Source organism: Microtus pennsylvanicus, chromosome 4, assembly GCF_037038515.1.
Source record: "Microtus pennsylvanicus isolate mMicPen1 chromosome 4, mMicPen1.hap1, whole genome shotgun sequence".
Lineage (NCBI taxonomy): Eukaryota > Metazoa > Chordata > Mammalia > Rodentia > Cricetidae > Microtus > Microtus pennsylvanicus.
Window position 1 is genome coordinate 120,926,825 of NC_134582.1, and position 24,123 is coordinate 120,950,947.

At 36.0% G+C, this 24,123-nt stretch overlaps 1 protein-coding gene across 1 annotated transcript; it reads right to left on the reverse strand.

Annotated features, from left to right (window-relative positions):
* Positions 1-6,010: 6,010 nt before the first annotated feature.
* LOC142848921 (aldo-keto reductase family 1 member C13) lies at positions 6,011-19,088 on the reverse strand. The gene is made up of 9 exons (XM_075971085.1): positions 18,939-19,088; positions 16,096-16,263; positions 15,567-15,683; positions 14,236-14,313; positions 13,611-13,733; positions 12,815-12,924; positions 12,006-12,171; positions 8,523-8,605; positions 6,011-6,309 (listed from the first exon to the last, which is right to left on the reverse strand). Exons 1-9 carry the CDS (start codon positions 19,020-19,022, stop codon positions 6,267-6,269), a joined length of 972 nt encoding a protein of 323 aa, XP_075827200.1. The 5' UTR covers positions 19,023-19,088; the 3' UTR covers positions 6,011-6,266.
* Between the last annotated feature and the right edge of the window lie 5,035 nt (positions 19,089-24,123).

Below are 24,123 nucleotides of genomic sequence, written 5' to 3' on the forward strand. Positions count from 1 at the left end.
ATTTAAAAGTTCATTAAATTGAATACCAAACAGTATCTAATGAAAGAGAAATAGAACTGACCAAATAGATTTTAAAGAATGAACACAAATTCCCGATAAATTTATTAAAAAATGTATTTACCATCTCTATGCATTAAAGACATGAAAATCCAAACTACACTGAGATTCCCTCTGACCCCATGGAAAATGGGTATTAAAAATGCTGACAAGCATCAGGGGACCCTTATACCCAACTATTGCAATTGTGAGCTACTGCAGTTCGTTTCTAGTTCAGTAGGGAGATTAAAAATAAATAAATAAAAATAGATCAACCATATGATCCCTCAAAATCACTCCCCTCTGTATACTGAAGTAACCTTGAGTCAGCATTCCACAGAAGCACTTGTACACCCATAGTGATTGCTTGATGAACTGACGAATGAATTGAAGAGGACATTGGTATATATACACAGTGGGATTTTATTGGGCCATAAAGAGGGAATAAAGTACAAAACCTGCAGGAAAATAGATGAACTGAGATTGCCATATTAAGCACATAAGACAGACTCAGATAAACAAACATACTTGCTTTCTCTTGTATGCAGAATTTTGATTTCAAATAAGTGAACCAATTATCTAACTATCATATCATATAAAAGAGACTAAGGAGTATCTTGTAGAGAAAGATATTTAAAGAGAAGGGACCAGAGAGGACAATGGGAGAAAGAAAGACAAATATTATGTTTTCTCTTATGTCTTTATCTAACAAAAATATAAATTCAAAGTTTATAAAACTATCCCTTTGGCACGCAACTAATTGTTCTGTTTATAATAGCTAAATAAAAATTTTTTTCCACGTCTAGATAACTCTTCACTTTGGTCATGTCATTTCCGAGGACCAACTTTACCACGGAAAGCCAACACTGAGAGAGAAACAAGTGAGTTACTTAGCCCAGGTCCAGCATCTAGCGAAAGATTTTGGGGCTACTCCACAAAATGCAGTATGACTCATGTGTCTTATCTTCATTACCACTTAGAAGATTCATTTCTCTTAATATGACCTTATTGGAAAAAAAGAAATCTTTTCTGACTACATATAAATAGAGAATTTACCATCATCCAATTGCAATCAATATCGAAACCAGAAAGATGACAAGCAAGAGTAAACACAGGATAAGTGTATTTTTCTGCAAAGCTGGAAAATAAAGTGAAATAGGATAGATGGTGCCCAGAATATTCAATAGGTGATGACGTGATCAGACCCTGAGGCAGACCAAGCCCTAACCACCTTGTCTCCTGTTCATGGACTAGTTCTAGTGTGAAGAAACTGAGAATCAGAAGCAGGTGACTGGACAAAACAATTGAGTCCCCACTCACTTTACATCCATTACCCTTGGATCTTGCAACACCAACACAACTACTCTTGCTTCATATATCCACAAGCTGACATGTGAAATTTATCTCCTGTCATTCTTTTAGATCAACACATGCTGTTTCTTTTTTCTCATTCCCAAACACAATAATAACATAAATCATTTCAGCTAAAATTGTTTCTGTGTTAAACCAATGACATGGGGAGGACTGAGGTTAAAGAGGTAGTCCACTACATGTACCACTGAGTTTGAAACAAACTGTTTATTTTACATGAGTTAAAATTTTAAATATATCATTATAAAGAAGCTGATCTTTTATTATGACTTTTTTAGAATCTTTCAATCATAATAAACTATGCAATATATGTATTATTGGATAAGTTACTATTTTTAGACCAGGATACATTAGCCCCTACATTCTTGGTGACTTTTGTCATCACTGTGAAACTTTTGTCCTATCATTGTATGTGAATAGGAGAGCTTGTGTCAGAGTATGCATAATATATTCATGAACATGTGTGTAACTTTGGGTACACACATGCCTCAGCATGGAGATTGAAGGACAACCTCAAGAGTCCTTGCACCTTAACTTCTGCCTTGATTGAGATAGATGTTTTGCTGTTCTCTGCTGAGTGAGTATGCCAGACTTGCGCACCCACAAGGACATCCAAGGACTCACTCTCCCATGTCTGTCTCTTATCCCACTATAGAGACATGGGGAATACAGATACAGGCTACCACACAGGTTTTACAGGAATTCCAGTGGTCAAAACTCAGATCTTATACTTACACATCAAGCACTTTACCCACTGAGCCATCACCCCAGCACATGAAGTCTCTTTCTGATCAGACATTCTTTGAAACAGTCAGATGTCTTATACTATGCCCACAGTAACACAGAGAGAAACATTAAAAACTGGACAATTGATTGTTTCCCAATTTTTGACTCTTAAGAGGCTAAATTGCAAATTGAAAAGAAAAGAATCATATCAACTTTCTCTTTAACAAATATATTTTGCTTTGTAAGAGTTTTGCTGAATCATGACGTGGAGTGAGAGTACTGTGCAAGAAGAAGGACAGTGTAGCAGTGTACTGATTAGATGTAGAATGATTAACCACTGCTGAAAATCAAACGCCGAAGGTACAAACAGAACCTTAGGACTCATTATGTCTTTCACCTGTCATACTACTATGAGGATCTTTGAATATAGTCCAAATGCAGAAGACTATTTCATTTAGTATTATATCTTACTCAAAATTATTCATTGAAAAGTAGTTTAGAAGCACTTTGTGGCTATAAATTTTAGAGGACTTAAATAGAATTTGAAATATTTGTGTCAAAATACCTTAAAATAATTGTAAGTGGAGCCTACAAACTTCATATTAATAAAGAATGTTTAAATAGGGACTAGGGCTTTTATTGAATTTTTCTCAAAGAGTGGGGAATATGTTAGTATCCACACTGTCGTATGGTATGTGACATATGTAATAAAAAATGAAAAGACTGGAATTTTTAAGCAGTCTTTATTTCTGAAAGTTTGGAGTATGGTTACTTATGTACTATGTGCTTTTCAGCCATTGTAAGAAAATTTTATAATTTCAACTCTAAGAACAGCTCTTTTAAAGCAACTAAGGAGAGCTGAGAGCAGGAGACATAGTCTACTTGGTATGCTCTACCAAATGGTCAGTCCCTGAAGCATATAAGGAACTTTCTACAGACTCAGAGAAATGTATTTATGTATTTAGAAATACACATGTATGTGTATAACTATAATTAATTTTTAAAAGGCCATGAATTGTAAAGAGACCAGAGAGGAATATATAGGAGGGCTTGGAGAAATGAAAGGGGAATTGTGTGTGTGTGTGTGTGTGTGTGTGTGTGTGTGTGTGTGTGTGTGTGTTTAGAAGATAAAGCTATACCTTAAACTATGGGAATAGAATGGAATATAACAAGCTGAAAACAACACTCTTAAATTTATTTCAACTTCACTTACTCAATACCACAAACTCAGTGTCTTTCTGGTTTTTTTTATCATGTTCCTCGTCTTTGTAAACGCATCTAACCTTCTCTCATCAATGCAAATATAGATCATGATAACTTCTGAATGCCGTTTGGATGGACTACTGGACACTGCCTCAATTATCAATATCTCTGCAGAGGAGATTGTTTTAAATCCTGGCACCCTGTTGATCTACATGGACATTGTACTATAAACCCACATATCTGTTTGAAGGCTCTGGGTACAGAAAAAGAACTACTATGCTCCACGGATGACAGTTTCAAGGTTGCTACCTCCTACTCACTATCTTCATTGCTAAATGCTCCTCTTTTTAGAGTCTTGGGAATATAGGGGAAACTTGGAAGCAAATTTAAACAAAGTTTAAATGAGATTGCAACATAAAAACTGTTATGCCTGTAAGTAAAGATCTTTATGATATAAAAAGTTTGTGTAAACAATCAAAATTCTTGTAATGTTATAGTATAAACTCTCAGGTCTTCCCTTGTGCCTAAAACTGTGTCACATCTGAACTGAATTTATGGGTGAAATATTATATATACAATATAGTGAGAATTTTTTAATATATAAGAACTAATAAAACAGCATTTATTCCGGTGTGTATTGCCATTTATATACATAAAACTACATCCATAAACACATCTCTCTCTTTTGTTGTGACCATTCATAATTTTACTATTTCCACATTGATTCATTTTTGCATCAAAGGTTAAATTTAGTGCCTCAGAGATCAAGACCAAGGCCTTGGTGATCATCTGGTCATTAAACATTACTTTTCATGTTTTATCAAGCTATTGAACTGTCTGATGTAGAATTATGTTCCATGTACTCAAACTGATAATTTCCCATGTAAGTCTAAGTGTTCAAATTAATCTAAATCATGAGTTCAGGAACAAGTGAGTAGATTCAGATCATTCTCTCTATCGTCTGTTAGTCATAATTTTATTTTATTTTTTGGTCATGGGTACAACCTTTGTCTCCAACTTTTTTTCAACTGCAAGGGAAGGTAAAAACTCCTCTTTGACACACTCATCTGCCACTGCATTTTTCCACACATCCCAAAACACCTAGAATTTCTGAACATTTGAGATTAAAGGTCTCTTTGAATCTAAATGAGGAACAAAATATTGAGTAACAGAGGCAGGAGAGATGGTCCAGAAGTTAGGACTAATTGCTTCTCTTTCAGAGGACTTATGTTATATTCCTAGCACACACATGATGGAATTACAACCCTTTGTAATTCTAGTTCTAAACGAAGATTACCATCTTCTTGTCTCCCTAAGCACCAGACATTCATGTGGTACACAGACATACATGCAGACAAACACACTTAACACAAAATAAAAATATTTTTAAAAGACATATTGAACAATAGTATATAAGAATTAATATGGAAAAGGTAAAGGTATATTAAAAAGTACTCAATTGTATCCTAAACTATTAAATTCTGGTCAACTTTCTAAGCATTGAGAAAAGGCTGTTTGTTATCATTTAATCAGTTGTTCAAATGCAAAGAAAACAAAATTTATCTTTTATGGTACATAAAGATTCTGTGGGAAACTTGCTAGCTAATGCCAACTGCTATTTATGAAGTTAGGCTTCATGTGAGAATGGAAAAATGAAATAAAAATCACATATGTGGTATATTGGGAGCTATATGATCAGTTGCTACAACTGTTTTGAATTAAAAATTAAATGGTAACTGTTGATGCCACCTACATGCCAAGACAACATGGTAACAGGCAGGTAGTTCTTCCCAGTGTGAGATATAAAACACAGTAAAACTACCTATTTGGAGATCCTGTTGTTACTAATTGTTGCCTCTTTGCTTGGTTTCTGTAGATAGCTGACCACTTAGCAGAGCCTATCTGTCAGTTAGCCTAGGTTACTTGGTGTTTCTGATGTTTCCATGGGAAAGCTTGGTGTTTGCTTGTCCAACATGGTGTTAACATCTGTATACACTGCATTTTCAGGCATTCATAGATCACATTTATCAATGCATCACAATTTTGATAAGTATTTCTAAATGTATTAAAATTAAAGTTGGTTCTGTTTTTATTTTTAAAAAAAATAGTTCTAGGAATAACTCTCTGCCATTTCAATGGATTAAATTTGTGAAAACTTCCTTTTGCTTTCAAGATGTGATTATATTTTTTTAAAAAAAAAGAAATGAAAGGAAGAAAAGAAAAAGAAAAAAGTTCTGAAATAAGCAAAATTGTCATTATTTCTAGGAAAACCTATGATCAACTGAAGTCTCCCATCCTGAATTTAAAGGACCTACTAGGCTGGTTCTCATGTCCCCTCTTTAGCCTAACCTATTTCAGAAATGCTTCACTCTCCAGTTCCAAGACTCTAATGCTAAACAACTAGACAGAACCTGGGAATTGTTGGTCAAACTTCCTATGTGTGTCTCATCTTCCAGACTGACAAACACAGAATGTGTGCAGGGTTTTCTTGTTGACTTAGGGCTAGAGGACCTTTGACTTACAGACAACTGCTAACAGTCATTCTTTGGTCTGGAACAACCACCTACTCCAAGTCTGAAAGGTTTATAAAATGGAAATCATCATCTCCAAACACCATCCACAGACTTCCAACAAAACCAGTGTTGTGCCATAATGATTCATTAAAAAAGAAACAAATGTATCTTTTGAGAAGAAAATGTTATATTTATTTTGAGGCATCATGAAAATTAAATCCCTTTTATTCAACGTAAATTAAATTTTATTCAAATTAAATCCCTTTTTAATTCAACTCCAACTTCAGTTGAATGTGAGATTTGGTAAGAAGCAGTTTAGGTTGACCGGAAATGAGGCATCCTCCAAACAGCATCTGGGTCACATCACCAACATCACTGCCCACAGTGACTTCAGGCAGTCATGACTAGGTCCCCACATTAATATTCCTCCGAAAATGGATATTCGGGGTGGCCGATCAAACTGAAATAGGAAATAAAAGCAAACACGCACTGTTTGATTCATCTTTACAATGTAAACTGTGACATTTATGAAGTCACTATCGAGGAGAAAGTTAATTGTTTTATTCCCTGATTAGTTGCATAAGGTGATATTCCTTTTGTTTTTGTTGTTGAGATCCATTTCTTTATTACAGAGAACAAAATATTTTATTTTTAGTTGCATGTTATTTGAAACATATCCAAATCTTTATGTTCTCTCAAAATAAAAACAAACAAGCAAATAAACAAAAACCCTTATATGTAAGTAATTACAATTTTGGCAATGACACTCAAATCTAAGTGTCCAAGTATTTTTATTCTTCTCTTTCTTTCTTTATTGGTTCTGATGCTTAATTTTTATTCATAATTTTAGTATTTTTAAATTTTCTTTTTTCTTAATTTTAATTAACATTACATTTCATTTTACATACCAACCCTGGTTGTTCTTCCAATCCCTCCCTTTGTCCTGTCTCTCCACCTACCCTCATTGCCATTTCCCATCCACTCCTCAGGGGGCTTAAGGCCTTAATTTGGGAGTCAACAAGGCCTGGCATAGCAAATTGAGGCAAGACCAAGCCCCTCCCCCAAACCCTCATATCAAGGCTGAGCAAGGTATCCCACCATAGAGAATGGACTCCGAAAGGCAAGTTCATGCATCTTGGATAGATCCTGGAGTGAATGCCAGCCCCCCTCCCCGTGTCAATATTTCTCAGAAAAATGGTTATTCAGTGTGGTCAGCAAAACTAAAATAGGAAATAAAAGCAAACACACACTGTTTGATCAATTCCTACAATGTAAATTGTGACATCTAGGAAGACACCATTAAGGTGAAAGTCAATAATTTTGTTCCCTGATGAGTTGTAGAAGGTGATATTCTTGCAGTCATTTACAAGCATGTATAAGAAATGTTTTAAAAATATAATTTATAAATTATTTTCCAATTATGTCCCTTAACCTAGAACAGACCTGTGTTAACTAATATTCATCTCCCTTAGCTTCATCTATGAATCAATCAATGAAGAGCTAAAATCCTTCCTAACATTAGTCTCCTGAGAAAGGAGAAAGTCATAAGTCATCTTTAGTTCAAGGTAACTGTACACAATGATCAACATGAAAACATCTTAATATGCATTAAAATATCATTTATGTCTACTATTTTCACTTCCATTTAATTATTAGTAATTAATTATTCACTCACTGTCAATCAATTAAAAAGCAATGTATTAGGTTTAGTAAGAGAATTAATAAGATGGTCTCCCATTCAAGCAGCTAACTGTATAATTTTTAGACTTCTCTATATAAATAACATTTCAAAATATGCATTGATAAAAATAATTAATTATTGGCCGGGCGGTGGTGGTGCACGCCTTTAATCCCAGCACTCGGGAGGCAGAGGCAGGTGGATCTCTGTGAGTACGAGGTCAGCCTGGTCTACAAGAGGTAGTTCCAGGGCAGGAACCAAAAGCTACGAAGAAACCCTGTCTCGAAAAATTCAAATAATAATAATAATAATAATAATAATAATAATTAATTATTAAGGTGTGACAAGAATTACCCATTATTTACAACAATAATTCTCTCATTGAGTTGTATATTTTCATTTACTTTATTCTGCTGTATACTAACAAAAATCTTAATAATGCTTATATATATACCAATTTACATGGCATTGTAGATTTTTCTAAACCTCCTTAAAACCTCATCATATTTATTAATATTGAGAAATAAGATTCCAGCAAGAGAAGATATAGATAAATGGTAGATAGATAGATAGATAGATAGATAGATAGATAGATAGATAGATAGATAGATAGATAGATAATAGATAGATAGATAGCGCACCTATAAGTACCTATGCAGTCTTTGTAATTTATAACCTATTTCTACTATCAAATTTTTTAACTATAGAGCAGGAAAGAAAACTAAAGATCGTTTACTAGTTATTAATTCTCCCATGCAGTAGTGCTTTTCTCAAAAGGTTTTTTTCTTACTTAATTCAGAACCTTCTCTATGTTTTAAAATGACAAATTCACATTTTCAAAAAAAGCAGAAATAAATGTTGTATTAACAATCTCCATGGGAAACTTGATACAGAAAACTAGGATATTTGGTGTCTGAATCATCATGGATGTAAATGGGAGGCAGAGATTTGGACATGAAATAAACTGAGGTGAGGTGTTTATCAACATTACTTACAACTCAGCTGCAAGATATCGAAAATTTTTGTTCAGGCCATCTAGGGTTTTCATATCCTCCGGAGACAACTGGAATTCAAAAACCTTAAGGAAAATACAAGGGCTTTAGCATTTGAATGAATCAGAGTTTATGCCTCAAAAGCAATGTGATTAGTATGTATGCACCTAAAAATGGTGAACATTGTTTACTAAAGCATTCATGGTTATTAAATACCAAGTAATAATGAAAGAAAACTGTTTTGAGATATATTAAATTTGTACAATGCTATAGACAAAAGGAAATTTCATAATCATTTTGAGAAAAAAACAAAACAAAAAAGAAATAATGAAACAAAAACAATTCACTTAACATCACATTAAAGACCACAGCAGCATTTAAGTAGTTTCCAAGAAATCTAGAGAAATATTTTGAAATACATCAAACAAACAGCAATTTGCATGGAGAGTTACATTTTATAATCCATCAATGAATCATTAAATGTAAACAATTGCTCTTTCAACATAATGTATGTAAAGATTTGTCCAAATTCTAAAATTTGAGACACTTTAACTTCAAAATGATTTTTGCTAAACATGTGAACAACTGCATCCACATAAAGCCTGAGAGAGTTTGGGATGTCAGTCTAGACAGAAAGGGTAGAGTTCATCACAGCTTATTGATAGCAGCATTTTCTCAGGTGGGCTCTGGTTGCTAGTGGCAAACACTTTCATTTAAGAGAGGCTTCCTGACTTAGCTTTAGCTGTAAAACCTTGCAGTTCTTTTACGAGGTCCTACCACAAAATACTTAAATGGTGTTGATAACAAGCTGACTGCATGCTTTTTCATTTTCAGTCATAGCAGGAAAAAAAGCTATGCCATTTTCAAATGTTGGCTTTCTGGGCAATCCTGCCAGCACAAACTCTGACGCTTTCAGACAGGAGGTCTGGCTACAGATCATTTGAGTGTGATTTGTTAGCAGACTGCTGCAGATTGCTTGATGCCAGGGAACACTTGATGCCAGTGTCATAGAGTTCTGGTAATAAACTTGGCTCTGGCAGGTACCTCTGCCATGAGCCTGAAATCTCAAAAGGTCAAGGATCATGGCTGGATAAAACCATGACTTTAACCTTAGCCATATCACTTAGCAAATTAAATACTCATGTCGTTAGAAAAAGAGAGATATACAGTAAAGAGAGAGTCAAAGATAAAGAAAACCTCTAAATGGTTTACAGTATATTAAAAATATATGCAGGCTAAAGGTTAAAGTCCTTAAATTAAAAAAGGAGAGTAGTTGGGTGTGGTGGCACACACCTTTAGTCCCAATACTTGGGTGGCAGAGGTAGACTGACCTCTATGTTCAAGGTGTAGTGGCACACAACTTTAATCCCAGCACTTGAGAGGCAGAAGCAGGTGGATCTCTGTGAGTTCACAGACAGCCTGATCTACAGAGGGAGTTCCAGGACAGCCAAAGATACATAGAGAACCTGTCTCAAAAAGCCAAAAATTAAAAGTAAAAATAAAATAAAGAAAGGTTAAAATAAAGCCATGTAAAGATGAAGATTACACAGAGAGTCTGTATACTGTATGTTATTATATTCTCTTTGAATTGTTTGAATGCTGAAGAAGGAGCAACAGCTGCCAAAATATATTTGTTTATAAATGCTGCTAAATGAATCCAAGATAAATATTTTGAAATACCTTGATTTCAAAATTGAAGTAAAAAATATGATACTTTGGAGAAGAGGTTTTGCTTTTGTTTCCATAGAAAATGAGAGGCTATGGATTTATTCTAAGTTAAGAAAAATAAGGATTGATCAAGGAAGACCACCCTAGAAATCTCCAATAGAAAGAGATAGCCCAAATGTCTGAGTTCTACATCCAGAAGAGATTTAAGACTGCTGCTTGAGATGAAAAAAACCTCACAAGAAACTCCAGTCAGAACTTGATCATAATTCTAAATTTTCTTTAGGTCCCCATAAGATTATTGGTGCCCCCAAACAGCAGGAAGTAGCATGGAAAACTACGCCCACATTCCCAAAAAATGGAGTATAGATATTTTCCTTTGTTTAGAATGTTGGTTAAAAGTTGTTATGGCTAATGGTCAGGAGAAAAACTAAACAAAGGATATTAGATTCAGAGTTCTTGTTTTTTTTTTAAAGAGGATTAAGTGCTGTGGAGCAATGATCTTATCCAGTCAATTATATTTTAAATAAATACTGATTTGCCAATAGCCAGGCAGGAATTATAGGTTGAACAACCAGACAGGAATCAGAGGCAAGTCAATGAGAACAGGAGAATTCCGGGAAGAGAAAAGCTTGGTCTGTTTTCCTGACCAAGACACAGAGCAAGCAACATGTAACTGCCTCACCGAAAAAGGTACCAAGCCACATGACTAACATAGACAAGAATAATGGGCTAATATAAGTTATAAGAATTAATAAGAAGCCTAAGCTAATGGGCCAATCAGATTATAGTTAATGTAGACCTCTGTGTGATTTCTTCAGGACTTAACGATTGTGGGAACTGGGCAGGACAGAAACTCAGACACCGCTAAATGTAGAGGTAAAACATGGAAAATTTGTCAGTTTTATGAAACCTATATGGAACTGAGGAAAAGCTCAATCAGTCTACTGAGCTTAAGAGGCCTCATTGCCCTGAAAAATGCACAATTGTTTCTTAAATAAATGTGAAGCAACTTAGCATAGACTGATTATTTTCACTGAGTTCAGGCTAAAGCAAAGCAAACTTTTAAATTGAAGAACACTAAGGTAAATAAATGTTATTCAAAATAAAATTCTAATTAAGAATTGTTTCTTTAGTAATCATTTTTTTCTTTTTTGTTTTTGTTTGTTTTGTTGGTTGGTTTTCGAGACAGGGTTTCTCTGTAGCTTTGGAGCCTGTCCTGGAACTAACTCATATAGGCCAGGCTGGCCTCGAACTCACAGAGATATGCCTGCCTCTGCCTTCTGAGTGCTGGGATTAAAGTGTTGTGCCACGACCACCCGGCATTCTTTCATAATTATCAAAATTTTATAGTATAATAAAGTATATTTGAAATTTTGAAAAGAATCAATGTTGGTAAGGAGAAACGTAAACTTACAATTAATCAGTATGTGAGCATATATTAGAATATCGGAGCATGCAATGAAATAAAATTAAAACCATAGAAGTGTCTAGAATCAAATTTACTCAGTCCAGATCCCTCATTTCAGAATATAAAGAAGAGGTCCATGAAGAGATATATGCAATACTTGGCTGACAAGGTAAAGCAAAATCTAAATCTTTTCCAACACTAACTCTGTAAAGTCATGCTGTTTATGTCATAGACAATACATTTCTCATGCACCTGAAAGTTCATATGTACACAAAATGCTAGAAATATAGGTTTCATCTCAAAAAAGTTCACAAAGATTTAAAGGAAGAAAGCATGCGAAGATTCTACATAACAACCCAAAAGCATATAAAAGATTTTAAGTAACAACCACATGGAACAGAGCTCATCACCTGCAAATTCTCTTTCATCTCATTTTCTTTGAAACTCTGGGCCAGGGGCACAACCCCACGCTGAAGCAGGTATCGCAGAGCAACCAGGGCAGGGCTTCGCTTGTTCTTTTTGGCCACATCACAGAGAACTGGATCATGCAAGAGAACTGGAGAGTTCTGATCCACCCTAGTAGGAAAGCAGAAATAAGTTCAAGATGCCAAGGATTTGGGTTGGTTGTGGTGCTGCAAAACAAAATAGAGAGTGCTTTCTAGACTAGTCGACTAGTCATGATGGTTATATATATATATATTATATATATATAATTATCAACTGGATAAAGTCTAGGATCACCAGAAAGATCGGCCTCTAGAATGATTGGGAGAGATTATCTTATTATGAAAATTGATATAGGAAAACCTATTTTAATTATGGGTGCGAGCAAGCAAGGGATCATGGACTGTATAAATAAAACAAATCACATTATTAATGTCCATTTGTGATTCTCTGCTTCTTGATTGCAATGTGAAGGGACCACCTGCTTCAAGCTTCTGACACCCTGTCTTGGCTGCTGTTCTGTTCTGTACCCTGGAATTGTGAACTATAGTCAACACTTTCTCCCTGAAGTTGCTCTTGTCGTAGCATTATATTACAGCAATCAGAAGACAAAAAAAAAAAAAACAAAAAAAACCCTCCAGGGCTACACAGAAGTCCCAGAGCTCCCAGCTTCTGCTTCACTTGGAGCTTCTAAAGACAGCTCTCTCTACCTAACAGCTGATTAGTGTGATGCTAATTGACAGTCTTGCTTTATGCATACGCTTCATCTTATTACCATTCTTTATATCGTTGGGTTCCCAGGGCACCATAAGCAACCAGAACAATGTCTTTTGATTTGCAGTAATCCAGCAGCTTACTCTGGTTTAAATACAGATGACATTCAACCTGTGAAAGAATATGATAGAGATAAGATTATAACAAATGCTCAAATTAAGACAAACAAAAGTGTTTAAAGTCAATAAAGTAGACTAAGAAAATTATGTGCAATATCACATTTGAATTTAAAAGATTAAAGTATTCCATTTTTCTTGAAACACAAAATAACTAATTTTGAAATATTCTGTTAATAAATTTTGTCAGGACAGGTTTTTGTGAAAAAAAAAGAGCTAGTGGTCAGCAGGGCAGTTCAATGGATAAAAATGTCAGCTGCTAAACCTAATAAAATCATGAGGAAGGATAATACTAAGACAGAAAAAAGCATCTAAGCTACACATAATTCCTGTTAACAGAGTGATTTTTTAGCTCACTTTTCCAGCGAAGTATCCTATGGCTACTCAGTACCCTCAATTCAAGGCGAAATGAATTCCTCTGCCCTCAGCTGTTGCCTGCTGGACCAAATTTAAATCTATACTTTCTCCAAAGTGGGCTACTATATAGTCTGCTTCCATTCTTACCAATACTTAAGAGTACAAGATAAAGTTTAGAATCCCCCATGTCTTTTCAACCATGGCACTGCTCTCAGAATCTGCTTTTCCACATATGAAAATCACTTGGGCAGAGGACAAATGAACAGTGTCAGTAGTACAGGGTGAGGAAAAGCATGAGAGATGGGGATGAATGAGAATCCTTACCTGATTGCAGACAGGCTTGTACTTAAGTCCTGGAATATTCAGGATTCTCTCTAACTGCTTGTGGTTAAAGTTGGACACCCCAATAGACTTGACCAATCCTGCATCCTTACACTTCTCCAATTCCTGGTGATGAGAAAGGGGTTAGAAAGTGTCACACTTGCAATTCACTACATCAATATAAAGAGAAGATGGAGCAGTTACAAAGAAAACTGTCAAGAGCTAGACATGTAGTTCAGTATTAGAATACTTATGTGTGTAAAAGGCCCTAAATTTAATAATAGACAGTAAAAAAGATGGGGAGGAATGAATTGCCCAAGTGATCATAGGACTTAAATATGAAGAAGTCGAGATAATGATGATAATGGTTAATGTGGTATCTGCCAAGGAGGAGTTTTTGTGACACCATTAGTAAATTGAGGAAGCTACTACGTAAGGTGGCAAAATAACACATTTTCCTATTATCCTGACTACTTCTTCACTTTTCCTCCCTTACATTTTAGTAATGCATTCCTCCCCTTTTATTCCAGCAAATATGTATGCATATAAATCAATTTCTATACCTATGGGAAAATACTCTGATTCTCCCTCCTCTGCTTGATTTATTGTCTTTTTGAAAAGTACTCACCTTCCATGTGGCACAGAAATCCACTGTGTCCAGTACCACTTTCCCTTTTTCATCTACTGGAAAATCACTATCCCCTGGCTGGAAGAGAAGTGTTTGTTAAAGAAATCTCACAAAACGCATGTCTCAGCTCTAGTAATGTTTTTAAGAACATCCAGGAGGAGGCTGACAGATAGCTTAGTGATTAAGCACTGGCTTCTCTTTCAGAAGACCTGGGTTCAATTGCCAGCACCTGCATGGTTGGTCAGAACAATTTGTAAGCAAGACCATGGGGCCTAGTGCCATCTTGTGGTCTCCAAAGACAGTACTGCACAGACATACAAATAAAACATGCGAACACATTAAACTAATAATGTTTTCAAAAAATAAGGACTATCTTGGAAATAAGACAGTAAGCAAACATAGAGGAAGTGAAGCATTATCTTTTACACTGCATTTACAAGTCACAGATATGAGGAGTTGCAAAACTTCTTTAGGAGACCTGTTTTGCTGTCCTCTGTTATGTTATTTATAGGAATAATTAAAAAATTTTATTTCTTATAATTTTCTTCTTATTTTTGAAAGTATACTATACTTACGTCATTTCCCTTCTTCCCTTTCCTCAGTCTAACACCTCATATGTATACTTCTGCTGTCTCTCAAATTGATGGCCTCTCTTTCTTTAATGTTTATTTTATACAAACACAGACACACACACACATACACAATTCTTGCATCTAAATAATATTTTTAAACAACAAACTGAGCTCCCCTGTTGACCTATATTCTTTTGTCTACTCATTCTTTTGTTAAAAAATGTTTCATATTCACTGGAAAACACAGTCATTTCATGTACTTGACCACCAACAAGAATTTATATCAATCCTGCCCAAAGATAAATAATAGATATGAATGCCTGTAGGCACACGGGCAGGCATATGAGCCAAGGATGGCCAATCAGGACTGTGTGCAAGATTTATTGTGATAAGAAAAGATGCAGAGAAGCCACAATGTGCCAAGACCTTGAAGCTGAAACTCTCTTTGGCTACCTTTGCCACTAAAAATAAAATAAAATAAAATAAAATAAGGACAAGACCCAAGCAAATATCTAGTGACGCAAATAAATGTAAAAGATGTGCAAAGGCATGTTTTCTGTAAGTTACTTCTAAACTGTGATTCTGGCCATTTCTCGGGTACCTCATTTCATAATCCAGTAAGCACTTTGTGGAACCTACTCGAATGTTTATTATCATAAATTTATATGAAATTATAATAGAAACTTGCCTCAACCATTCATAAAAATGATATCCACGCCCCCACAAAAACATATGTACATTTGACAAAGAAATCACTACCTTCATTGGCACTGGGTAGTGCATAATGTAAAGGTCAACATAGTCCAGTTGAAGATTCTTCAGTGATTTTTCCAAAGCAGGCTGCACCAGCTCTGGCCGAAAGCAAGTACACCAGAGCTACAGAAGTTGAGGAATGAAAGTTGTGATTATTTAATAGACTGCCCAAACATGCAACTTATTTATCCTAATACTGAACTATTTTTTTACTTGAAGGAAAGTTGTAATCATTCATTTTTAAAACGGGATTTATGTTACTCATGCATAACAATGTAAACTCAGTTACATGTTTTTGTTATTGTTAGCTCATTTATTAAATAATGAAAAAGAGTTACTCAAGAAATAAAACACATACTACTAATAACGTCTAATAACTAAATTAATTTCATAAAGATTATAATCTACCATTACTTTCTCTCACCCATTTATACAAATGACACCTTTAACCATCTTCTGGTCAAGTAATATCAATTTAACTTCTTTATATATATAATTCAATAATTTGCCCTCTTGCATGGTATAAAAACTCTACCTTTGTAGTGATGAACATGTCTTCTCTCTTTATAACACCAGCTTTAATATTGCTTTGAATGGCCTGTCCTATCTCCTCTTCCACTTGATATGAATAAGCAGTATCAATATGGCGGAACCCAACACCTATAGCTAAGTCGGCAGCCTCCAGTGACTTGCTCTTGTGAACCTACAGGAACAAAAAAAAAAGGAGGTATTTAGAGATGCATGTTCTGAGTGAGCTTAGATTGGACTGTGCAAGACAAGAAAGAATTTTTTCTTTAAAGGTCATCCTCAGACCACAAGGCAAAAGCCTAGTCCCCTGCTCTTTGAATTCCTATGTTTTATTCCGTAAGATTAATGAATACTGAAGAAATATGATAAATAACACAGAAAAATAAGCATCTCCACAGGTTCCATGTTTGCTTGTTTTTCTTCCCACACTTGAGGCAAGGAGCCACAATCCATTTTCTTGGAGTTTCTTTCCTAACTAAGAGTTACTAAGCAAAATGAGCACAAGAATGTCTACTTGGGACAAAGCACAATTACATACACACTCCTCTTTGACTTCAACTAAGACACTGCCCAAAAAGGATGAGAAAGCAAAGATCTCAGATAATAAGCAAGGCTAAGTTAATAATAGGATGTTGAACAGAGAATGGTATCCTAGGTTTGTCTTTCTGAATATCCATTATCTTTATCTGACAAACCTAAATACTGTCAGGAAAATGAAAATCTACCCTATGAATATGTTCTCATTAAAAATGAATTTCCTACGTCATGTTGGGTATTATTCACCTGGGGAGTCAGCCCTTCCCTCCAAAGATATTTGCTTTAAAAAGATTTGACTGGACAAGAATTGGTGGCACATGCCTTTATTCCCAGCACTCCAGAGGCAGAGGCAGGAGGATCTCTGTGAGTTCGAGGCCAGCTTGGTCTACAAGAGCTAGTTCCAGGACAGATCCCAAAAGCTGCAGAGAAACCCTGTCTGGAAAAACAAACAAACAAAAAGATTTGACTGGAAACAAATCTAAAATCACTGCCTCAACTGTGAGATTTGGATGAAGATATGACAGTTCTTTTATTACAGAATTTAAGGTATGGACTGAGAAGATATTTCAATCAATAAAGTGTTTATTAACAACTCTCAGAATCTTAGTTCAGACCCCAGCCCTCATGTAAAAGCAAAGTGTGGCATGGTGGCACACACGTATAATCCCAGTGCCTAGGGAAACAAATTCAGGGTGATCCCAGGATGTCACTGGGTTGCCTTCCAGCTGAATCACTGAGTTCTAGACTCAGTAGGACACCCTACCTCACAAAAATAAATAGGAGTTGAGGAAAACTTTGACCTCTGCCATACACAAATACACAAACATATAGTCATACAAATATACAAAGGAATAAAAAAGGAAATTAGACTGCTGCTTTTGATTATTTTAGTCATTTCTACAGTTTTCTTTCATAAAAAAAAACACAGTGAGTGAAATTCTAGATTGTACCACCTTCTCTGAATTCTGGCTCTGACTTAGCTAAGAATAAGAATCACTCTGTGAGGTACCAACACTGATGGTTTAACAGGAGCCTTGAGACCTGTTGCTGGTTTTCTTTCTGCCACTTTGCAAAAGTAACTAATCCAGATTTATCTTTGTAAATATGCATGAATCTAATAGGAAGGATATGTACGAATTTGAAGTTAAGGCAAGTGGTCTATTGTCCCAGAATTTAAAAGTTTCCGGAAATTTACATACAAGAAATTCCCTTTAAGTTAAGAAACTATACCTTGATAGTTTCAGTTCTGGGGACCACCATTCTGTAAACCCAACATGCATTAATGAAGACCAAGAATTTACACTTATAGTTACTAGGTCTGCCTTCCCCCAATCATAAGGATATATTGTAAATTTCAGTAAGTTTCATAGAGTTCAGAATTTGTACATGGGGACATTACTTGGCTCTAGTGCAGCATCCACTGCGTGGTATAGAAGGCTACCCCAAAACAAAGTGAAATAGTGCTCCAATAATTGTTTCATACTACAGAGAGACACCCCGAGTTATCGCACTGACCTCCATTGACCTTGCCTTCTTGAGAGGAACTATCATGCTGTGGAATGTAGACATAAACAGAGAAATGGCCCTCACTGCAACTAGGAGCACTGATAGGAAATATGGTGACTTTCTTCTCTGCTTTCCAGCTGAGAAACATAGACATAGGAAGAGCATAGTGCCCAGAATTGTTAGGTCGTGGATATGTCCCTTTAAGCCTGGAACTACAGGCAGAAGCTTCATTTCAAGTTCACTCTTAGAGCTGACAGGCCCCAAACAAGAACATTAAATTCACAGGCAGGTCTGGACCAGAAGAGCAAATCTAAGGGAAAAAAAAAAGCCACATTCTGCTAAGATCAAAGAGCCTAGCCTCCAGCAAGAAAAACCAGAGAACATAAACAAGAATTCTTCCTACCCCTGAAGTCCCTGATTAAATTATAGTAAATGTCCCAATGCCTCTGAGGCATGACCCTGCAGCTCCATCATACACAACACTAACACCCACCATCAGAAAAAAAATGTTCTGACAGTTAGGCCTTCCCTTTGTTCTCCATTAAGCCTTCCTCCCTGCTGGCTCACAAGCAGAAGTGCAAACATGCATAAGACCCTATTCTGACAGAATTCTGACTCAGCCTATCAGGAAAACAGATTAGTCTCCTACCCACAGCCACCAGATGCAACCAGTGCAACAACATCCATTTAACAGGAATAATAAACAGGTTGGGACTCATCAAGCCCTGATGTAGGCCAAGCCTCACTATCTGCCTTCTTGTACGTGGAATAGCTAGCCTGGAAATACTGAGAACCATGCATTCTTACCTCTTGGGGTTTATAGGTGCCAAAACCCAGGGCAGGAATGAAGTGGCCATCGTTTAGTTTGACAAACTGCTGTTTGGAACTCATGACTTGTCAATCCTCTGCCTAAGCACGTCCTGAATCTTCTGGTGCTGCTGCCCTAAAGTGGAAGTTGGGAAACATCATATATCACTTTCCTGTCTAGAGACTAACTAGTGGCACTCCCATTCTGGTGGTTAGCCATTCCTACATCCTGGCTAATCTTTAACCATTTCTACTCCCTAGCAAATGATTAACTGGTACTATTGTCTGAGCAATGGTTAAACAATACTGCTGTGTGCCTACTGTTCATGTCCTACTATTGACTGTCTAATGGTCAGGCAGCAGAAAGGAGGAGGCAGTTGTAGCATGATTTCTAGTTGATCTTAACAATAAAAACCTGGAGTCAGAATTGAAAGGATGAAAGCTGAATTATCAGAGAAAGGAGAGCACCCAGCCACTAGTCCTACCTCCATGAAATCCTGATACCAAATGGGGTACCCTATCTCTGCAAGTCCTAAGACTGAATACTGATTCTACGAAACTTCAGACTGAAACCTCAGCCAGCGTTATTCTTTCCACCCAGCCTTATCACTTATAGTGCTGAGATTAATAGTGTGAACCACCACCACTTGCCTCTTTTCTTTTTTAGTTTGCATCAATCTCATGTATCCAGGTTAGCCTTGAACTCACAGAGGTCCATGCCTCTGCTTCTCAAGTGCTAGGATAAATATATGTGCCCCTACTGGTTGACTCTCTCACAGGAAAAGCTAAATACCCCCACCCTGCGCCAATATAGCATATGTGAGCTCTTGGAAATGATATGCAAGCAGTTTCCTCAATCTATAGTTTACCATTATATGGATGATATGTTACTAACAGATTCAAATAGATACTGGAGAGAAAATGTTTGAAGAATTAAAGAAAATTTTGCATTGTTGGGAATTACAAATTGGTCCTAAAAAATTACAAGGAGGAGATTCTATTAATTACTAAGGATATAAAATGGGTCTAGATAATAATTCAATCCCAAAATGTGCAAATTAAGAAAGATTAGCTGCAGATTCGTGATGACTTTCACAGACTACTGGGACATTGCCTGTCTACAATGTCCCACTATTGGAGTACTAAATCCAGAAATAATTAATTTGTTCCAAACTTTGAAAGGTGACAGGACTTAAATGGTCTCAGAGAATTATCAGCTGAAGATGAGGGAGAATTGGCTTTGTTGGAAAATAAATTACAGGATACATGTGGATCATTCGGATCCAGAGTTTGATTGCATTCTGGTTTTTAACCTTCTATGATTTAACCCACAGAGATATTATCAGAGGGAAGATAACATCTTAGAACGGACATTTGTACCATGTAAGCAAAGAAAATAATATAAATTTACTTGGAAGTGTTCTGAATTGAAGAAACAGACCCATCAGAAATCGTAGTACTTTTTTCTTATGATGAAATTGACTCATTGTGGGCAGAAAATGAACATTGGCAAAGAGCTTACAGAATTTTGGGGGGAAAGATTAACATCAAACATCCCAAAGGCAAGATAATTCAAATTAGGAATAAAAGAGGAAGAAATAACTAGATTCTACCTCACAATATATGGGGAACACTGATATCTGTAGCTCCTACATTCTATCCTGATTCAAGTAAGCCAAGTGAGGAAAGGTAGGTTACAAATCAAGAAATTTAAGTAAGTTGGCTCAAAGTCCTTTTGGTTCTTTCCAAAAGTCAAAATTATCTGCTAAGCTCAAGGTATTATTGGATTTTCCAGAAACTTTTTCAAAGGTTACTCAGTCTCAATATACAGAAAGAGTTTTGTTGCATATAGGAACTGTTGAATTTATACTAGATGATACAGAATTGACTTTATTGTTTATTCAGTTACAAGTAATAAGCAGGAATAGGAATCATTGCAGCTGGGGCAACTCAGGACTCCATGAAGATACGCAGATAGTGGTGCTGGGTAAAACAGACATGTGCTCATTGAGAAGGGATTCTTAACAATTTTAAGAGGATGATACCAGCTAACGAAACAGTTTTAGTTTTGCATTCTTTGAATCATAGACTACTATAAAAAATACAAAGATTTGTTAAAAGTTAGCACTGTAATTATGAATTTATTTATTTATTTATTTGGAGCTAAATTTAAAATGTTTGAAATTGTAAGAATTTTCTAAATTTCTTACAAGTTTTTTTAAAAGAGCATCAATGACGTTTAATAAGTTTTCATTTTGCCTGGTACACAAGTACAACCCAATTATATAATAGCTCAATTTAATGTGAGTAATAAAAATGAGCATTAGAAATATTTCAACCTAAATAGAAATTTAAACAATCCTTAATTCTATTAAGTTATGAATATTTTAAGATAAATTGTTAAAGATCTATTATAATAGATCATAAATATTTTAAGCTAGGGGTTTTGCTTTAAAACTCTGATATGAATAGATCAATTGCTATGAATGTCAACTTGCTATAAAGTTAAAAAATAGGAAAATATTTTGATGATAAACAACTTAACATATGTAACTTTTCTCCTATGGACTTTCTTTTTTAGAAGCCTCCTGGTGCACAACTGGGTTAAACATCTATGTTAGTGAGATTTATATAACAACATACATATATTTATCTTATTATTTCGGTTAAATAATCAATTTGTCTTCTTTAGATTTTTATCTTGAGATTAAATAAGTGAAAAGCAAATAAAATTTGTTGTTTTAAGTCAAAATATTCTGGTATTATTCTGCAAATAACACACAAATCTCTTCAGATTTCCATTTGTATCTACAATTGAAATGAAGCCTTCTTGGTAGTTTCCTAGATGCTTATATTTATATAACTCATATTTACTTGCCATACTAATTACAGATGTCATGTATAGATGTCAGTTTCATCCATTCTTTTAAAAGGATAGCATATCTGGGATATGCAAGTCTAATTCTGAGACTCCCTGTCTAAAATAGAATCTCAGAAATCATCTACGTGTGACATGGGAATAGGGAGAGTCTGACAAGGAAGAATATGCTCTCTTCCCAAGAGAGAAAGATTAGAAGGACATTGACAGCCACACAGCAGATAATACGGTAACAGGACACCTAAGAACCATGGGCAGACTAAAGTATGGTACCCACAGGATGTCTGAGGTTGCAGAATTTACTGCTGTAATCACCAGGCAAATTCCTAGTGAGAGAAAAGACACAGTCACTGTCAGATGTTAGACTCACTGTCAGATAAAAGAGACTGACAATCTTGCTAAGGGATAAGCCCACAGCTTCTGAAATCTTTGAATCCAGTTACAAATTCTGTAAAGACCATGACTTCTCTGATGTGATGATTTTGGTCAGCAACCATCATGATAGTGAATCTGTTACTTAATATGGAGCCATCCTTGGGTGCCTAATAGCATAAACAATCTCAGTTTAGGAAACCTGAATCCTGGGTGAGATGGGTAAAGGAGTTAATCACAAAGAAAAGTCAAAACAGGTGTCAGCAGCTGAAAATTCAAGTGGAAGATCTGGCTCAGACACTGAAGGCCTTAGAACTCAACCTCATTCTCAGTAGCTAGCAGCTTACCACATCACCTTATCTATGTGTGTTATAAACCCAAACTTACATCACCAGGTGGCCAGCCTCTTCAGCCTCCTATGTGAGTTGAGGTACGCTGTTAATGGGACTGAGAACTACGAAGCACCAGCAAAGCATTTGACTTCTTCACCTCATCCCTCCGGCAGCATGTCTACGGCGGAGTGTGCTTTGAAAATAGACAGTAATCTCTATATACAGATGTCGGTGCAGTGTTAACTTCCCTCAACCCCATTGCAGATGGGAGAAACTCCTACCTAGAATATTAGTCATTCCTGAAGTGTACAAGCTAGGGCGTCTTGAGAATGGGAATGTGCCAGGCTCCATGTTGCAATATTAGGTCAAGCCAGTAGAGGCCGCTCCTGGTCCAAAAAGAAAAGAAGTGGACAAGCACTGGTGGGCATGTTGCTCTTAGCCAGCTGAACAAAAGTCTAACCGGTAGGAAAGGTGTCAGCAGCAAGGGAGATATAGCAGATGACAACTAGTATTCAGATGTAAACCCATCAGAGAAATGGCTATCTGATGGAGGTTAATCCTGTCCATCAAACATCTGCAAGAACATTGACTCTGAAAGTCATTGTTGACTTTGGCTAAAGCAGCTTGGTGTCTTTACAATGCCTGCATTGCTGTGTGTACTCTCATGTAATGTGTATATGCAATCTCCTGGTTGCATCTTAATCTTATGGGCACATATATCTGTGGGTGGTCAGGCAGATGACTTTTCATTTATCTATAGAGTTTTGATATGAATAATACATACTGTAACATGCTTCATAACTGGAACTATTGGTCCCACAAGGACTGTGGACACTGAAAAACATGCCTTGCTCTTTTGCTTATTGGGTGACTTCCCTCCAATCTGTGTGACCTCCGGTGAGATAATTTAGCCACACAATCAAAAACCTTGATTCCCACAGTCAAATCTCGGCTCCTTTCCCTGAGATAAAGCTTGGAGGTCAATGCTTTTACAATTATCTCTATTTGGCAGGACATTTAGTTATGAAAGGAGTCTTTCAAATAGATCATATTTTGGAACTTCAAAGATAAAGGGATGTCCAAGCTTGTTTGAGATTGAGTGTCCTAAATGCACCCACAGCCAACTTGATAAATTACTGACCTCATTTGACCCCCAGCTCTAACCCTTAAAAAAGCTATTCATACCTTACACCTACCCCTAGTTTAATTAAACCACACCTCAAAATGTAGTTTCATGCACCAACTCATCTGCTCCCCTTTTAGAATTTAAAGGTTCCTAAAGCAGCCTTTCAGTCTCCTAGGTGTTGCCTAAATTTCCTTTTAGCCTCGCTTCTCCAGAGCCATAAAGATATTGACAGTGTCACTCAGGACAACCCTTATCTGTTTCTGGACCCTGAGAAACTCAAGCTCTGCTACTTGCGATTTCCACAGAATGACCTTTGTTTGTGCATGTTTATATAAACTGGTAACCTTGCAGCAAAATAAAGAAGAATAAAGAACATAATTTGAACAACACATCTGTAAACTTGTTCCATAATTCTTAGATTAGAAATTTTCTAAGTTCTCTCACTACCCTGGGGTAACTGACCTGAACCTTACCAGG

What these genes read in the sequence shown, in the direction of transcription:
- LOC142848921 (XM_075971085.1), bottom strand. Translation starts at nt 19,022, where the DNA reads ATGAGTTCCAAACAGCAGTTTGTCAAACTAAACGATGGCCACTTCATT. An exon ending in ACAAGCCTGTCTGCAATCAG is followed by an intron (nt 12,925 to 13,610) that starts GTAAGGATTCTC and finishes ATTCTTTCACAG; the next exon opens with GTTGAATGTCATCTGTATTT. An exon ending in ACCCAACGATATAAAGAATG is followed by an intron (nt 12,172 to 12,814) that starts GTAATAAGATGA and finishes CTTTCCTACTAG; the next exon opens with GGTGGATCAGAACTCTCCAG.